General features: G+C 38.8%; 1 protein-coding gene across 1 annotated transcript in view; it reads right to left on the bottom strand.

Moving 5' to 3' along the window:
- Nucleotides 1-1,257: 1,257 nt before the first annotated feature.
- Nucleotides 1,258-15,242, bottom strand: part of negr1 (neuronal growth regulator 1) — a 208,937-nt gene continuing 194,952 nt past the window's right edge. Inside the window, exon 7 of the mRNA XM_027138690.2 lies at nt 1,258-9,976. Within this exon, the coding sequence (XP_026994491.1) occupies nt 9,876-9,976 (101 nt within the window). The 3' untranslated portion in view covers nt 1,258-9,875. The remainder of the gene's footprint in view (nt 9,977-15,242) is intronic.

Genomic DNA, 15,242 nt, shown 5'->3' on the forward strand with positions numbered 1-15,242 from the left:
ATTCGTCAGTTTGATTAAATGTGTAAAGCGACCGTTACGCTTTTCTCTATTTCTGCATAAAATGTGATCGGATCTTCGTCTACTCCACACGATTAAAGAAATAACTCCAAACCAGTAAAGTTTTCATGTTTATTTGTTTATTTATTGCCTTAACTTACTGTATAACTTATCTGACATAATTTTGTCAGTGAAAAAAGTCAGGAATTTAAATCAAGGAGAAGGCAATCAGGCTTGTAGGGATTTTGTTAGCATTAGCATAGAGGTGTGCATTTTTTTGTTTGAAAGTCACATTGAAGTTGAACGTGATTGAAAGTCTTTTAAGGTTCAAAAAAAGGAGGAAAATTTATTACATTCCATTAGCAATAAATAAACACAACCGAACAGAATAGTAAAAAGTACAAGTTCTTATTCATTTTCTAAACCATTTTCTGGTTCTTTGGGTGTTTAAGCGATCCAGATTTCTAAAGAGCATCTACTGCCCCAGTATTCTACACAGAACCTTTAAGATTTCCCACAAAGCAACTGACTGAAGAACCATTAAGTGTGAGAAAGAAAGTTATTGGTTGTTGTTTTTTTGTTAGCTTGGAGGTTGTTTTATTCTTCTTTCTGACAATTTAACCTACAGTTCAGTCACATAGACGTAAAAATAGCATTAGTAAGAAAGCTAACAATGCGGTCGTGGCTGTAAACTTGCACCGACGTCTCGACACTGTCTATTTTCCTTCTCTTTTTCTATCGATTTCCTCATTCCTGTTTCATGCTTTATTCCTCTTATTCCAAAACAACCTCCGTACAAAACCACACACACGATAATGTGTCATACTTTTTTTATCCATTCGTAGTTACATTTAATATTGGTGTTCATCCAAAAAAAAAAAAAAAAAAAACAAGTTGGTTCCTGTCCCGAAACTACACAAAAGAGTGAACAGCTTTACTTCGGACTTGTGCAGCGCTGACACTAGCGACTAAACTACTATCAGCCGCTGTTCTAGAAAATGAATCGACAAATTCTGACCAATCAGAATCGAGAACTCCTCAGTGTCGTGGAACAATCTGTGTTAAATATTTATTAAGTGCATAAATAAGGATGTTACAGGAAAATCGTCATCGTCAGGATGGTAACAGTTTCTCCACTTCAGCTAATTTTATTTTTTTTATTCCTTATTTATTTTGTTTGATCTCGAACATCGGTATATAATGCAATTAATTATATAATATCATAACGTTGCATTTCATTTATTTCTCAGAACACAAGGCCCAGTTCCATCATCTTCCATTTATTAGTATCAAACCACTGCTACAAAATTACATCAAACAGGATGAAAATGAAATTGCATACGTGCTATCCACAATGTAAACTTTTAAAGTAATTAAGGTATACGATTTCTCTTTTTTTTTTGTTCTTGACAAATATCAATATATATCAATGCCACTTAAAGCCATATATGTCATTCCAGTGATCTAGAGCCTATAAATATACAACTATTATCCGTGGTGGCTAAAGAACCTCCATAAACATTAAGATGACCATTTCAAATTTCTCATCACAGAATTTTTCAGCATATAATGATTTGGAAAACAAATCGAAAGAAAAAAAAGAAAAAAGAAATAATACCAGACCCCCCCGATATGTGTCCTTTCTTTCCTTTCACCACCTTAATCAGGGATTTCGATTGTTTTTTTTTTTCGTACAAAATTAAACTATAATTAAAGTCAGCTTGTCGACGCTCGGGAACACGGATATGGACATTGACGTGAAGAACAGGAGGATTTTTAGCCTGAATATCACACAGCTTTTTATTATCATTGTGCTATCAGAAGAACAGAAAACAATATATTTTAACCAAAGGTGTTGAATGTAGTTGGATAAATGTTTGTGTTCTAATGATTTACATGCTATCGGGGTGAGATGAGTCCATGTCAGTCCAGAGGTCTGTGTGAAGTCCTTGATCTTTCTCCCCACATGATGGTTTAAAAAGTAAAGCCTGTCATATTCACTGAGTTCCTATGAGAAGTGAGGAACGAGGGAATGACAGAATGTGCGTCATGGTGAGATCGATGCACAGACTTAACACCTGAAACTTAACGTCTGAAATGAAATGAAAACAGTAATATATTTCTATAGAATAATGACAGGATGAAAGGAATGATAAAAAAAACCATTGGTGAGTTCTATAATGCACATTTTATGGGTTGAGGTCATTATTTTGCTATTTCTGGAATCATCAGGGTTCCTACTTGGTTGGTTATATTGTCTGTAGCGTTCTCTCTAGTCTACAGGTTCCTCCAGAGAACAACTGAAAGAATTCTCATGGGTTTCAGATTTAACCTTTTTTTTCTACTGAATGATGAAGAAGAAAAAAGAACGGATTCACATACTGTACAGAAGATGTTCTTCTGAAGAACTCGCGGATCTCGGCTTCTTACCAGGGTTCCGATTAGAAGCTTCTCTGGTAGGAAATATATTATAAGTGGTATCTCGAATGTAGAGTCATAGTGGTTTGAATAAATCGAAAATATTTGATGGTCTTAATATGTGCACCAACTTTATTGGCTCTAGACCTCACCCAGATACTGTATCTCTACCCTGTCAGGAATAAAACTGTTCCTCCGAGGTTCTTCGGAGAGTTAAGGGGTCTTATCTATTCACAGGGATCGTAAGAGAAGAGCACTTTAAAGAGATCCTCTAGAGAAACAAGCTGTGGACTCAATGCATATCAAAATCAGTGCTTTTCTTTTAGATGATGGAGGGATTCGATACCCAACAATCTATACACACTTGGGGACAAAGGGTTCCTCACAGGTTCTTCTGGAGAGTTATCAGCTTCCTGGAACAAGCTTAAGATTCCCCCTCAACTATAGAAATCTCAAAAGAAAAGAGTGTGGAATAAGATGAAAGGGGGGAGAAGAAAACCAGGGGAAAGAGGAATAATGTATGAAAAGCTCAGGAGTAAATGAGAGTTTAATCATTTCAGCTTGAAGGTTGACGAGATACAAGCGTTTGGAAGAAACAAGATATAAATATGTGAGCTGAAGCGGATACATTTTGGTTAGTTTTGGATTAAAACTCCTTCGGAAAGAGAAATGCGTACAAACTTAAAGGAAGGATAAAAAATGTGTGAAATAAAAGAACAGTAATTTGGCTGATGTTTTAAAAAAAAAACAAACGTACAGATAAGACTCAGTTCTCTAATATAATTAAATCTAGAGATAAGAGTTAGTGCTTCATCATCAGGAAGTGTTTCACATCCAAGTGTTTAATGCATCCAGGCACGTTCCCGATCCCATCCGGCTAAGACCGTCGTAAAATAGAGCACTTGACGAGACTCCGAGCGCTACTCAAGTTACAGACACATCCACTTTAGTAGAACCCTGAACTGTCCTTTTAAACCACCAATTTATCCTGTACTTTTCCCTTAAACGTCTCGGCCTCATCGATTCACGCGGCGCTCAGGATCAGATCACTCCGTATAAATACATATCGCACTATCGAGAACGCTTTCTCGCCACCCGGATAACTTATTTTCCAGCTCACTGAGAAAAAGGAGTGGTGTGTCGATCACGTCGACGGCGTTAGAGTTCAAATAAAGACTTTTAGGACTCGTGCATTTCGTGTATATTTGCCAACTACTTTATATATCAAGCCTACATGAGAATGACATTTATTCCCCCACTTGGATGGATTTTGTTCGCTGCTCAGTGGAGATGATTAGAACTAAACGTCATGGTGGGCGTTTGAAAAAGGACAGCGGTTTAACCTGCGCTAGTGGAGTGGGATTTTTTTCTGTGATTCACCAGATTCAGTCGGAGTGCTGCTGGGAGAATGAATGCTCGTGGTCGGTGAAGGCAGCCTCCCTGCAGCACTCCGTAAAATCCCACCATCAAAATCTAACAAAGGCACAGGAAGGACTTTATTAACCGCTGGGTCAAACGATTCATCCCCTTCCTGCTCACAGACACACCACTCTAAAAAATAATAAGACCTTTTTTGAAAGCTGCCAGGGGTTGAGAGGTGAGCTACAGGTGACCGAGGTGTTAAATCTGCACTGTGAAACACTGAAAAACTCAGTTCTCCTGAGACAGGTGGTGTTAACTGGTCGTCCTAATACTTCAGAAGACTGAACTCGGTACTCGGAAAAGTTCTGGAGTAGAGTCGATAAGGAAGGGTGAAGAAAAGAGGTTAGAAAAGTGGTGTATATCGAAGTTCAGATGTACACCGACTCTGGTGGCTCTACATCATACCCACCGGTCTATAGTACACACTACACTTACAGACAAACGGTTCTTAATGGATTATTCCAGAAAGTGAAGCACTCCCAGCTTAATAATGCTTGAAAGCCTCTCAGATTGAGACGTGTCTTTAAAGGTTCCTCCACAGGAACTCAAGCTTCCTCCCAACCACAGAAGACCTCAGGGGAATTAACTTATTAAGAAGGTGCTATTTGGTGGCCTCTCTAGTAAGAAAACACCTCTTACTAAAAAAAAAAAAAAAAAAAAAAAAAAAAAACAAGCCAAAATCAACAGATATTACAATCTGGGGATCTCTATTAGATGATGGAGAGTTAAAAAAAAGAAAAGAAAAAAATTGACGTCTTGTAGCTAATCAGACCAGAGACTAGCTACAGTACGGGAAATGTTTAATAAGAATTAGGTAGAATTTCTATTTTATTTACCCAAAACATAATGATAGGTGTGTTTTTGTGTATCTCATCTGTTCCGAGTCTCGGCACTAGTTATAAAGCGCTAACTAAGTGGAACTATGAAATAAAACGATTGCTTCCATCGGTTTTAGTTATAGCCATTTATAACGGTTTATGGTTAAGTCGTGTCAGTTCCTCATGTCCGCTCGTAACCAACTCATTTTATGTAACTTACTAACATTATAAATTTTAGTTATATCACTTTGTTTTTTTTTGTTTTTTTCTTTTTTCTGAAGATATGATATGTCTAGCAGGAAAGCTGCAATCATCACAATGAGACACTGTACATAATGCGTCGTTATAACATACCGCAGGTACTAAACACAGCTAAGGCTTTCGTTTCCTAACGAGTAAACTCCGGGAAAGTGCTGAATTGTTTTCAGCATAGAAGTGCTTTTAAAAACAGCAACTATTCATTACTTCCTTTGTATCTTCGTCCTCGTCTCAGACCGGAGACGGGAACATCGTAAACCGTCTGAGGAATTGAGAGCAAAAAAAAAAAAACTTGGACTCTGTGTGAAATTGTAATTATCGAGTCGTTAGATGCCGTAAAGTTGCAGCATTTGTTATTTACATACTGTTTTTTTTTGTGTGTGTAAAAAAAGCTGTAACTTTTTTTTCATATATATTTATATATATAATTCCGCATGCATGAGAACCTCCTGACCGTTCTGCTGTTTTATCTTAACTCGAGATCCACTCAGGCAACCTTAATGAAGTCTGCATCGATCTCCGTCTCTGAATATTTATGGAAAAACGAGTTTGTGCCAAAATCGCTTCATGATCTATTTATGATGGATTAATCTGGAGTCGTCTCGTGACATAAATACTGCACACAGAGGCTTACGCTTCAAACCGCACAATGACGTTTATGACCTTATTTTACCTGCAGCTTGATAACACGTGAGGATTTTATACGAGCTCGCTTAATACTTTAAAGGCACATTTTTATACAGTACTTATTCCCCAAATTGGCTGTCGGGTGATGATGAAATCCACATTGTGAATGTTGGTGAATGAGTCAGAATTAAAGATTTTAGCCTGTGATGAAGACCTTAGCCAAAGAGAAACTTTTTTTTTTTATTTCAAGTTAAATCGTTTTTTTCCAAGTGTAAGATTTTGTATTTTATATTGAGTGCAAAATATCAGCAAATGATAAAGGCTTTAGAATGAACCGAGTTACTTTTTAAATTTTAGTTAAATCGTTTTCCAAACCCAAAACAATTTAGCTAAGGTTAAAGGTTTATATTGTACATAAATATACTTGAGTTAAACATTTTCAGTCCAGAATTTTAAGATTTCAACATTAATTAAAAGAGTTCTAGCCGGTGGTAAAGACTTTATCCTGGGCGTAAATATAAATCTTTAACTGGGGCTAAAATCTTTATCTTGATTTAATATCTAAATCTTTTTAATTCTGATTAAAATCTTTGACATGGGCTGGAATTTCAATCTTGGGATAAAATCTTTGACTTGGGGGGAAAAAACAAAATCTTTACGAATGTTTTAGCTTTTTGTTTTGTTAGTTTTTTTTTTTTTTTTTTTACGATTTAGCCTTAGATAAAAAGATTTTATCCCATGCTAAAAATTTAGGCTAAGGTCAGGATATTATCACAAGAAAAATTGTAAAGAGCATAAATAAAGTGAATAGGTGAAATATTTGGAATAAACCTGCAAATGGTGTTATAACATGTGCTTATAGACAGGCGTGAGCCCGGAAAGTGATTATGATGGTTCACAAAAAAAGTTGAATTGTCACTGATATAATAATAACAGTGCAGTTACAAATCATCAGTCAAATGCAGGTCCTGTATGCAGTTTTATAATTTACCTGATTTTTAAAATTTTAATGCTCGCATTTTTGCTTTCTGGGAATTAAAGTGTAACGTCAAAGTTTCATTTATTTGTTTAACGGAAACTCACGATAACCTTTGACCTACATTTGGACCGTAAACTCGAATTCATCTGAATCACACTGCAAAAAATTCAAATCGAAAAATCTTAAATATAATAAAAATTATGACCGTTATAACCTTATGTTAAAATGAACAAATTATTAAACATGATTTTTAAACCTTAATTTTAAATCTATGAATTGTATTTTGTTTAGAAGGAACCAACATCATCTACCAATACAGTAGAACGTTACAGCTCAAATTTTTAAAATTACAAATAATTTTTCGAATCATTTTAAGGCAATTATATGTTTTTTTTTTTATTATCACGATATAACAATGATAAATATTCGCCAAATTCTGCTATATTTAAGATATTTCCTGTTTGATACAATTTTATAGTGCAGAAATGTTGCTAATCTTGCTCTGTAAGTAAACACCAAAACAATGATATCTTAGCATGTGGGGGAAAAAGACGCTATAGAAAGGATTAAACTTTTTTTTTTTTTTAGATATTTGTTAGGCTTGAAATGAGTACAGCATCAAAATCTAGCTGAATAATCTTAGATTTGATTTATAATAATCTCCTGATTAGAAATATTAGATACATTAGGCCATATTTAAGCTATTTTCAGAATTCAGGATCAGGATTCAGAAAACTGTAAAAAAAAACAAAAAAAAAAATAAAAAAAAAAACAGAACGTTGAAGAGCTAAACAAATAAAAATGTTGAAAAAAAGAATCTTGTGATGTTTTGTTCGCTGGATCGTTTGTGTGATGGTTCTCCGGTGAGTAAAAATGAGTCAAAACAGTCTTGAAACTGGTTTTGTACTCAAAAGGTATCGGTTTATGGTCATTGGCCACCTTAACATACATGTGACATGCAGCACAATCATAATTTCTGCACATCGGAAAATACATAACGTGTGTGAGATCTAGGGTAGAAGTCAAACTAAACCTAGACACAAGGCTCTACCGAGAATATAAAATTAGTTCTACTTTCTCCAAACACACACACGACTTAGCTTCTATGATATCGTATAACTGTGTTCACACCCTCTGAGTTAAAAAGTTAATGTTTTTCATTACAAACTGCTCCTTTGTTGTTTTTTTTTCTTGAGTCTATTTGTTCCGTAAGAAGTTTTAACGACAGATATGGCATCTAAACTGAAAGACGACATTGTAAACTATGCCATACTGCATACTTTCTTTTTTAAATGATAACCAGTGACATTTAGATCCACTCTTCATATCATATAATATCTCAAATATCGTATATCGCACCGTCTGCTATCACCCCCCCCCACTTCCCCCGTTTCAAAAACAAATTCACGTACAAAAACCGACTAAAGCAAAAGCAGGGAGTACGTCATGTGATGCATTAAAACATTATCAAAATCCTGTACAACTCATCAGAACAATAATTAAAAAAATAAAATAGAACTGAATCTGGTAAAAGTGAAAGGTAACAGACGATTTCCATCATCGTCAACAACAACAAAGAAACATACAGTGAAATAAAACTGAGAAAAATCGACACAGGTTTTCTTTTCTGTTGAGACACATTTTGCCAAAAAACAAAAAACCAACAAAAAAAAAACAAACAAACAAAAAAACCAACAAAAAAAAACACCCATATTGTAAATAAACGTAAAAAAGACTTATTATTATTTTTTTTTTAGAGAAATCCATCATGATCATTTTGAAGGGTAATCAAATCAACCGCTAATCACGGGTTCACACTGTAATGTAAATTTGTTTAACACCAGTTAAATTCGACATAGTGCATAAAATTGATTTTATACATACATTAAACTCACATTATGCAGTTAAATACATCTCGCATTGGTTTTATTTCCATGGTCTGTGGCTCCCAGAAGCAAAGAATAGAATTTCATAATCATTTCTGTCTGTAGTAAATTTCAGATCTGACAAATAAAAAAAAAAAAATCAAGCATTGTTTTTTTTTTATATAGATTTTGGGAATCGAGTTAAATTCACGATCAAATACCGATTTATTGAATATGAATTAATATTCATGAATCGTTAAATGATTCTGCAAAAAAAAAAAATAAACACATTATGAATATAACAAAACCAATTTTTAGAAATCGTTTTGCTTTTTAACGAACTTAAAATTAGAAATAAAATCTACAAATCGGTTTATATTCATATTTATCTGATTCGATTCCCTTCAGTAAAAGAAAACTAAATGAAATTAATGTAATTTAGAATTTATTATTGAGCTGTAAACTTAATCTTATTATATCATTGTTATAAATCTGTTGCCTCTTAAATGTACTGTATGTAGTTATTTTAGTATCTACTTAAAAAAAACAAAAAAAACAAAAACAAAATGAAAACAATTCGATATTTCAAATCATTATTTTTGTTGTTAGATTGCTCGTCTTTTTAAAATGATATTAAAATAAAGTCAATAAAATAACAATTAAACAGCTGAAATTTTGTCACATATTTGGGAAACCAATGTCAAGGTAAATATTTATCTGAGCGTTTATTTGCTAATTATTATGGCAGAGTAGGCAAGCTGATTATGTTTAAAATGTTAGCATAACATGCTAAAAATCACTGAATTATGGCTGTCATTTTGGTCCACGCATTTATCAGTGAGATTCTGGAATATCGGCGTTCGGCCCGTCGTCCGTGTTACAGCGGTTCGCAGAAACGTTTCCCTTCTCGACGCGTCCTGATTGTTCTGATTGTGCAAATCTGAGTGGTTTCGAATTAGCCGGCTAAATATTATGACCTGAAAGAGTAGAGAGAAGTGTGTGTACGAGAGCCCTCACTTCAGGGTGTCCTCTCAGAAACACGACAACAACAACACACACTATTAGCACGACCCCTCCCCCTTCCCTTCACCTCGTACAGTGACTCCCCATCCCCCGCTCCCCTCAGAGAGACACGGCTAATTCTGAAGCTTTCCAAAAAGAGCACAATGGTGCTGATTCACAAAGTGGGCAATCAAAAAGAAAAGAAAAGAAAAGAAAAGAAACTAAGCGAAGGGGGAAGGGAGAGGGGTGGGGTAGAAGAAATAATGTAAACCGTACATATTTACATGATGAGAAATTCCATAAACAGAACATAAAAACCACCATCTGAAAAGTACTGATTAAAATATCTCTCTTTTCGCAAAAACAACAAAAAAAATGAAACGAACAAACAAACAAACAAAAAAAAAGCAAACGCGTTGCCAGATCGGATCCGGAAATGAGCCGTGTGAATGGTTCAGTCCAGTTCAGTGCGTATGGCTGTACGTAGCGCTAGTAAACACAGAGCAGGGAGCTGAGAGCCAGCACCAGGAACCCACAGGACAGCAGAGCTTCTCCTCCTCCGGTGGTCCCGTACTGAGCTGTGTTAGGAGCTGTGAATGAGACACACACACACACACACACACACACACACACACACACACACACACACACACACACACACACATACACAAACCTATTACTCATTTTATTCTCCTCCTTGCAGTCAGTCAATCCCTGTACTGAAGCTACACAAACACTGTATGATAACAAAACTGTTATCACAACATCATGATGATGTCAGGACTCGGTGAGCTACGTCAGGACATTCTTACTCCGTCATGCCATACTGATACACAATAAGTCACTCTACATATACAGTAATTGTCATAAGGTTGCCTACATAAGCCCATCCTCAATACTACACATTTATAACGCCTCATCCCAACAGGCATAAGCTGTCCTTATGAGTGGCTCAAGTCGAGTGACGTTACTCAAAACAGTGTTCATAACGCTACATAGAACCTACACATAGTAGATCAGGTCAGTTACACAGTCCAGAAAGTTTTTACACACACTCTCGTATACTTTTCATTTATGTCAGTTTGACTTCACAAATATTTTGTTATTTGCAATCTCTGATAGCTTGTTGTCGTTGGAATGAGACTTTACGAACATTTATGATCGTTAGATGTCAGGAAAGAGAGAAAAAACAAATATCAGCAAAAGTCTGTGACGCTGAAGTGTTCATAAGGAGACATAGCAGCTACATAAAGCAATCCTGGCAGCAAAAGCTGTCACAAAGCCTTTTTCCTTCAAGCATCATTCAATCTTTTATTAACTGTAAGGTAAGTTGACATGACACCTGTGTCATGTTACATAAGGCTGATATGACACTTTCCAGACTGAAGGACTTTTGTAGCTCAGATGACTGGGACTTGTTACGCGGTCCAACATGTCATAATATTATGTCACTTGACGTCTGTCAGCTAATGCCCCTGACATAAAGCTTTTAACAACGATTATGCTGATGTAAGTCGCCATGAAGGGCTTATGTAGGTGTTATAGCCATAACCAGTGAACATTACCTTGAATTCTAGTTTAGCTCAGAGTTTATGAACATGCCATGTGGAGTATAGGAACATTTACATCACACACACTCACTCACTCACACACACACTCACACACACACGCACACACACACACACACACACACACACACTCACTCACTCACTCACTCACTCACACACTCACTCACACACTCACTCGCACTCACTCACACACACACTCTCTCTTTCTCTCTCACACACACACACACACACACACACACACACACACACACACACACACACACCCTGGCCTGAGTGTATGCTAATGAAATGGGGCTCTCCTAAAATGTGATGAGTCTCATAAATTTAGATGAATGAGCCAGAGATCCGAGCGCTCCGTGAATGGATTAGGAATATATATATTTTCCAGCACATCTGAAGACACCATCGAAAGGCATGAAAAAAAAACAACAAAAACTCAAAAATGGAAATTTCTGCTGAAAGTTTTCGAGTTTGAAATAAAAGCACACCTCCAATTTTCACTTCACAGCCACCGGGCTTTTTACACCTCGTCTGTGATGGGGATAAATTACACGTTCTTTTACTCAGACAGGCGAAAGCGCTGGCCCGGAATGGGACACGGACGTGGACACGGACGCGGATGTGGAGAGAAGCAGAAATGAGTAAGGGGCTGGAAAATGGAGCAAACTGGGCTGATGGAAGGAAGATGCATGGTCAGGTTGGGGAAGAGAGGAAGAGCGGAGAGTGGAAATGGCCCTGTGGGCTGCGCCTTCGCTCGGCCTCTATCCACAGTGCCGGATAATGACACACTTTTTTTTTGTGCTAGGCAGTGGGAGTAGAGCTTGTCGCCATGGAAACAGCTCACATCCTGCGCTGGCCTCTTTGCCGGAGTTAGAGGAGCGTGTAAGGACCCACCGACGGAGAAAGAAACCTTTGCGGAGCCGTGAGCACCTGCCGAGCTGTGCGGATTGTACGAGCGATTCATCCGTACGTCCGCTTCATCGCTTATCTTTATCGTCAGAGTGTCCCGTCTCATCCGAATCGTCAGCAGTGTCGGATGTAGGGTTACGCCGGGAACAATTTATTTATCCGAGAAGTAATTAAAGAAAGCAGGAATATTACCTGCTCAGTGGCAGCGTGACTGTCGGAGGCTTGTTTAATATCCCACTGGGTCCAAGCCGGTCCCTGTTGTTTTGACGGTGCAGGTTGTTACTGCACTTGCTGTTTTAATTAACTTCAACCCCCCCCACACCACACACACACACACACACACACACCACACACACACACCACACACACACACACACACACACACCACACACACCACACACCACACACACACACATGACCAGAGAACCAGAGACCGCCATGATCCTAATTATTCCTCTCTCTAACTATAGTCATCCAGACTGAAAGGAGAAGATTACAGCGAGGGCTGCAATGCCCCAGGGTTACGACTCCTGCTTCTTTCACTTTAAATCTTTCTTTAATATAAAATGAATAAAATAATAAATGCCACATGCGGAAGATTATTTTGCTTTAAACCTTCTGTCCTGAAGTGTTTTATTTTTATTATTCCACAGCAATTCTCCAATAATGTTGATTTATTAAAGGATGAAACCTTGGCTATTCGTGCGCATATCGACTGTGACATCACAACCCGACCTTGTGTAGCTCCGCCCCCTCCCCGGATCAAACATTATGCATTCATTCATTCATCTTCTACCGCTTATCCGAACTTCTCGGGTCACGGGGAGCCTGTGCCTATCTCAGGCGTCATCGGGCATCGAGGCAGGATACACCCTGGACGGAGTGCCAACTCATCACAGGGCACACACACACACACTCTCATTCACTCATACACACACACACACACACTACAGACAATTTTCCAGAGATGCCAATCAACCTACCATGCATGTCTTTGGACCGGGGGAGGAAACCGGAGTACCCGGAGGAAACCCCCGAGGCACGGGGAGAACATGCAAACTCCTCACACACGAGGCGGAGGCGGGAATCGAACCCCCGACCCTGGTGGTGTAAGGCGAACGTGCTAACCACTAAGCCACCGTGACCCCCTGGTTAGCGTTATGCATTAGTTTAAATACTAATAGCATTTTATATACATTAAAATAGAGAAAATGTAAATCTTTGGTAAAATGTGTTAAATTCGACACAAACGGCAATCTACTGAAGGCGTTGTGTCGCGCACTGACCTGCACGCCGCATACAAATAGCCCCATTTCACACTGGGATGCTTCAGCCGTAACTTGGGATGATGGCTGCAGAGGTGTAGAAGCGAGAGAGAAAAGTCAGCGCATCGCACCGAGAACCTAGTTACGTTCCGACGGGAGCGAGTCGTCATGAGCCTTGTTATTCTTGTGCGAGCGGAAAGCCGGAATTAGTCCCTCTCTGTTTCTGTATATTTGCTGTGGTTGATTTAACTAGCCACTTAAGTGTCTTTCTGCATGATGGTGTCGGTGGATAAAATGGCGCAGGATGAAAGCGAGGGTCAACAGCCCGTTAATCAGAGAGCACTTTTTAATCCCACCATTCCTGTTGACTGGCACAAAACTCTTGGCTAAGCTGCTTAATGAATTCTGCTATTCAGTCCAAGGCTTTCCTTCTCTCTGATAGTCAACCAACAGCCTCCTCATCAACACATCAACACACCCAGTTAGTAAGCTTGGATTTTGCGGATTAATCGGAATATCCTGCTGTATTAAAGCCAATTTATTGACACCGGATTCAATTAGACAGAATTTTTTAATAAAGATGTGAAATACGCTGCAGAGGTTTGAGCTCTCGCTAATGAGTTCACGCTGGTCATCGTTTTTCACCCTGAACACAAAGGAACGGATCGGTAAATCCTTCCTGGAACGTTTTCTGTCACTTCATATTCAAAATAAAACACAAGACTAGCCATTCAACTGCGACAAAAGTAATGGCACCCTGTCAGGGTCGTGGGGATAAAATAGACCCAAATGCAGGACAGCTAAAAGAAAACTACACCAGGTTACGTATGTAACCCGGTTCCCTGAGAAGGGAACGAGACGCTGCGTTGCTGGCCACGCCCCAGGCATCCGTTCGCGCTTCCTTCAGACAAAGAGAGCTGGAGCAGCGTGACGTAGATGCCCTTATATGGACTTACTGGCGAGTAATTACTCCGTCACATGTCCTTTCCGAGCCATTAAATGGCGTGTGTGCACACAGAGCTTCAGACACAACTTCCTCAAAGAAGCATTCCCATAGCGTCAGCACTGACGCAGCGTCGAGTTCCCTCGAAAGGGAACAGGGTTTATTAACTAAAAAAAAAGATGAAACAGGACAAAGACGACAGCAGACACGACTAGAAGGAAGGCAACAGAGGATTCAGCGCTGCTCGAGGCAACACGGCTCAACTAAATACTAATAACAATCAGACACATAAGGAACAGGTGTGCAGAGGCGGGGAGGAAGAGACAAGGGCCGGGGCAGACACGTGACACAAAACATAAACAACTGGACATGGCCAAAGTCCGGGCGGAGTCCTGACAGCACCCTGTAAAAGCTCGAGTTGATGTCGTGCCATTTAGCTGTCGTTTTATTATCATCAGCTTTCTTCGCCTTTTATGGAGTTTTGTGGGCGGAGCTAAAGGTAAATCCGCTATTCCCTGTGCCTGAACGTACTCGGGCTTTTACCGCTGCTTTACAGTATTTTACTAACATTCACATAAGTATGAAGATAATCAGAGAAATGTTGTAACGTAACAAAGCACAGTAGCGAATCAGGCTCAACTTCAGGGATTCGTTCATTTACTACACGGTTAATGTAACATGAACGTAACTGTACATAAACAGGTCTCTACAGAAAAACCCGCACGGTTTAGCTTCCCGCCGATCGGCTCACCAGTACACATCACGCTGAGATGCACGACCACGTGTCCTAATATCCATACAATGACTGACGACCTCTAAGACCACAAGGCAAGCTTGTATACAGCCGTGCAACAAGGGAAAACAAAAGACGGCTGAAAAAGCGAGAGAATGCTAGGAAAGGGCGTAATAATAATACTAATAATAATATTGCCTTGTGTGTGTGGAGTTTGCATGTTCTCCCCGTGCCTCGGGGGTTTATTCCGGGTACTCCGGTTTCCTCCCGCGGTCCAAAGACATGCATGGTAGGTTGATTGGCATCTCTGGAAAATTGTCCATAGTGTGTGAGTGTGTGAGTGAATGAGAGTGTGTGTGTGCCCTGTGATGGGTTGGCACTCCGTCCAGGGTGTATCCTGCCTCGATGCCCGATGACGCCTGTGATAGACACAGGCTC

This window comes from Tachysurus fulvidraco, chromosome 5 (genome assembly GCF_022655615.1).
Source record: "Tachysurus fulvidraco isolate hzauxx_2018 chromosome 5, HZAU_PFXX_2.0, whole genome shotgun sequence".
Taxonomy (NCBI): domain Eukaryota; kingdom Metazoa; phylum Chordata; class Actinopteri; order Siluriformes; family Bagridae; genus Tachysurus; species Tachysurus fulvidraco.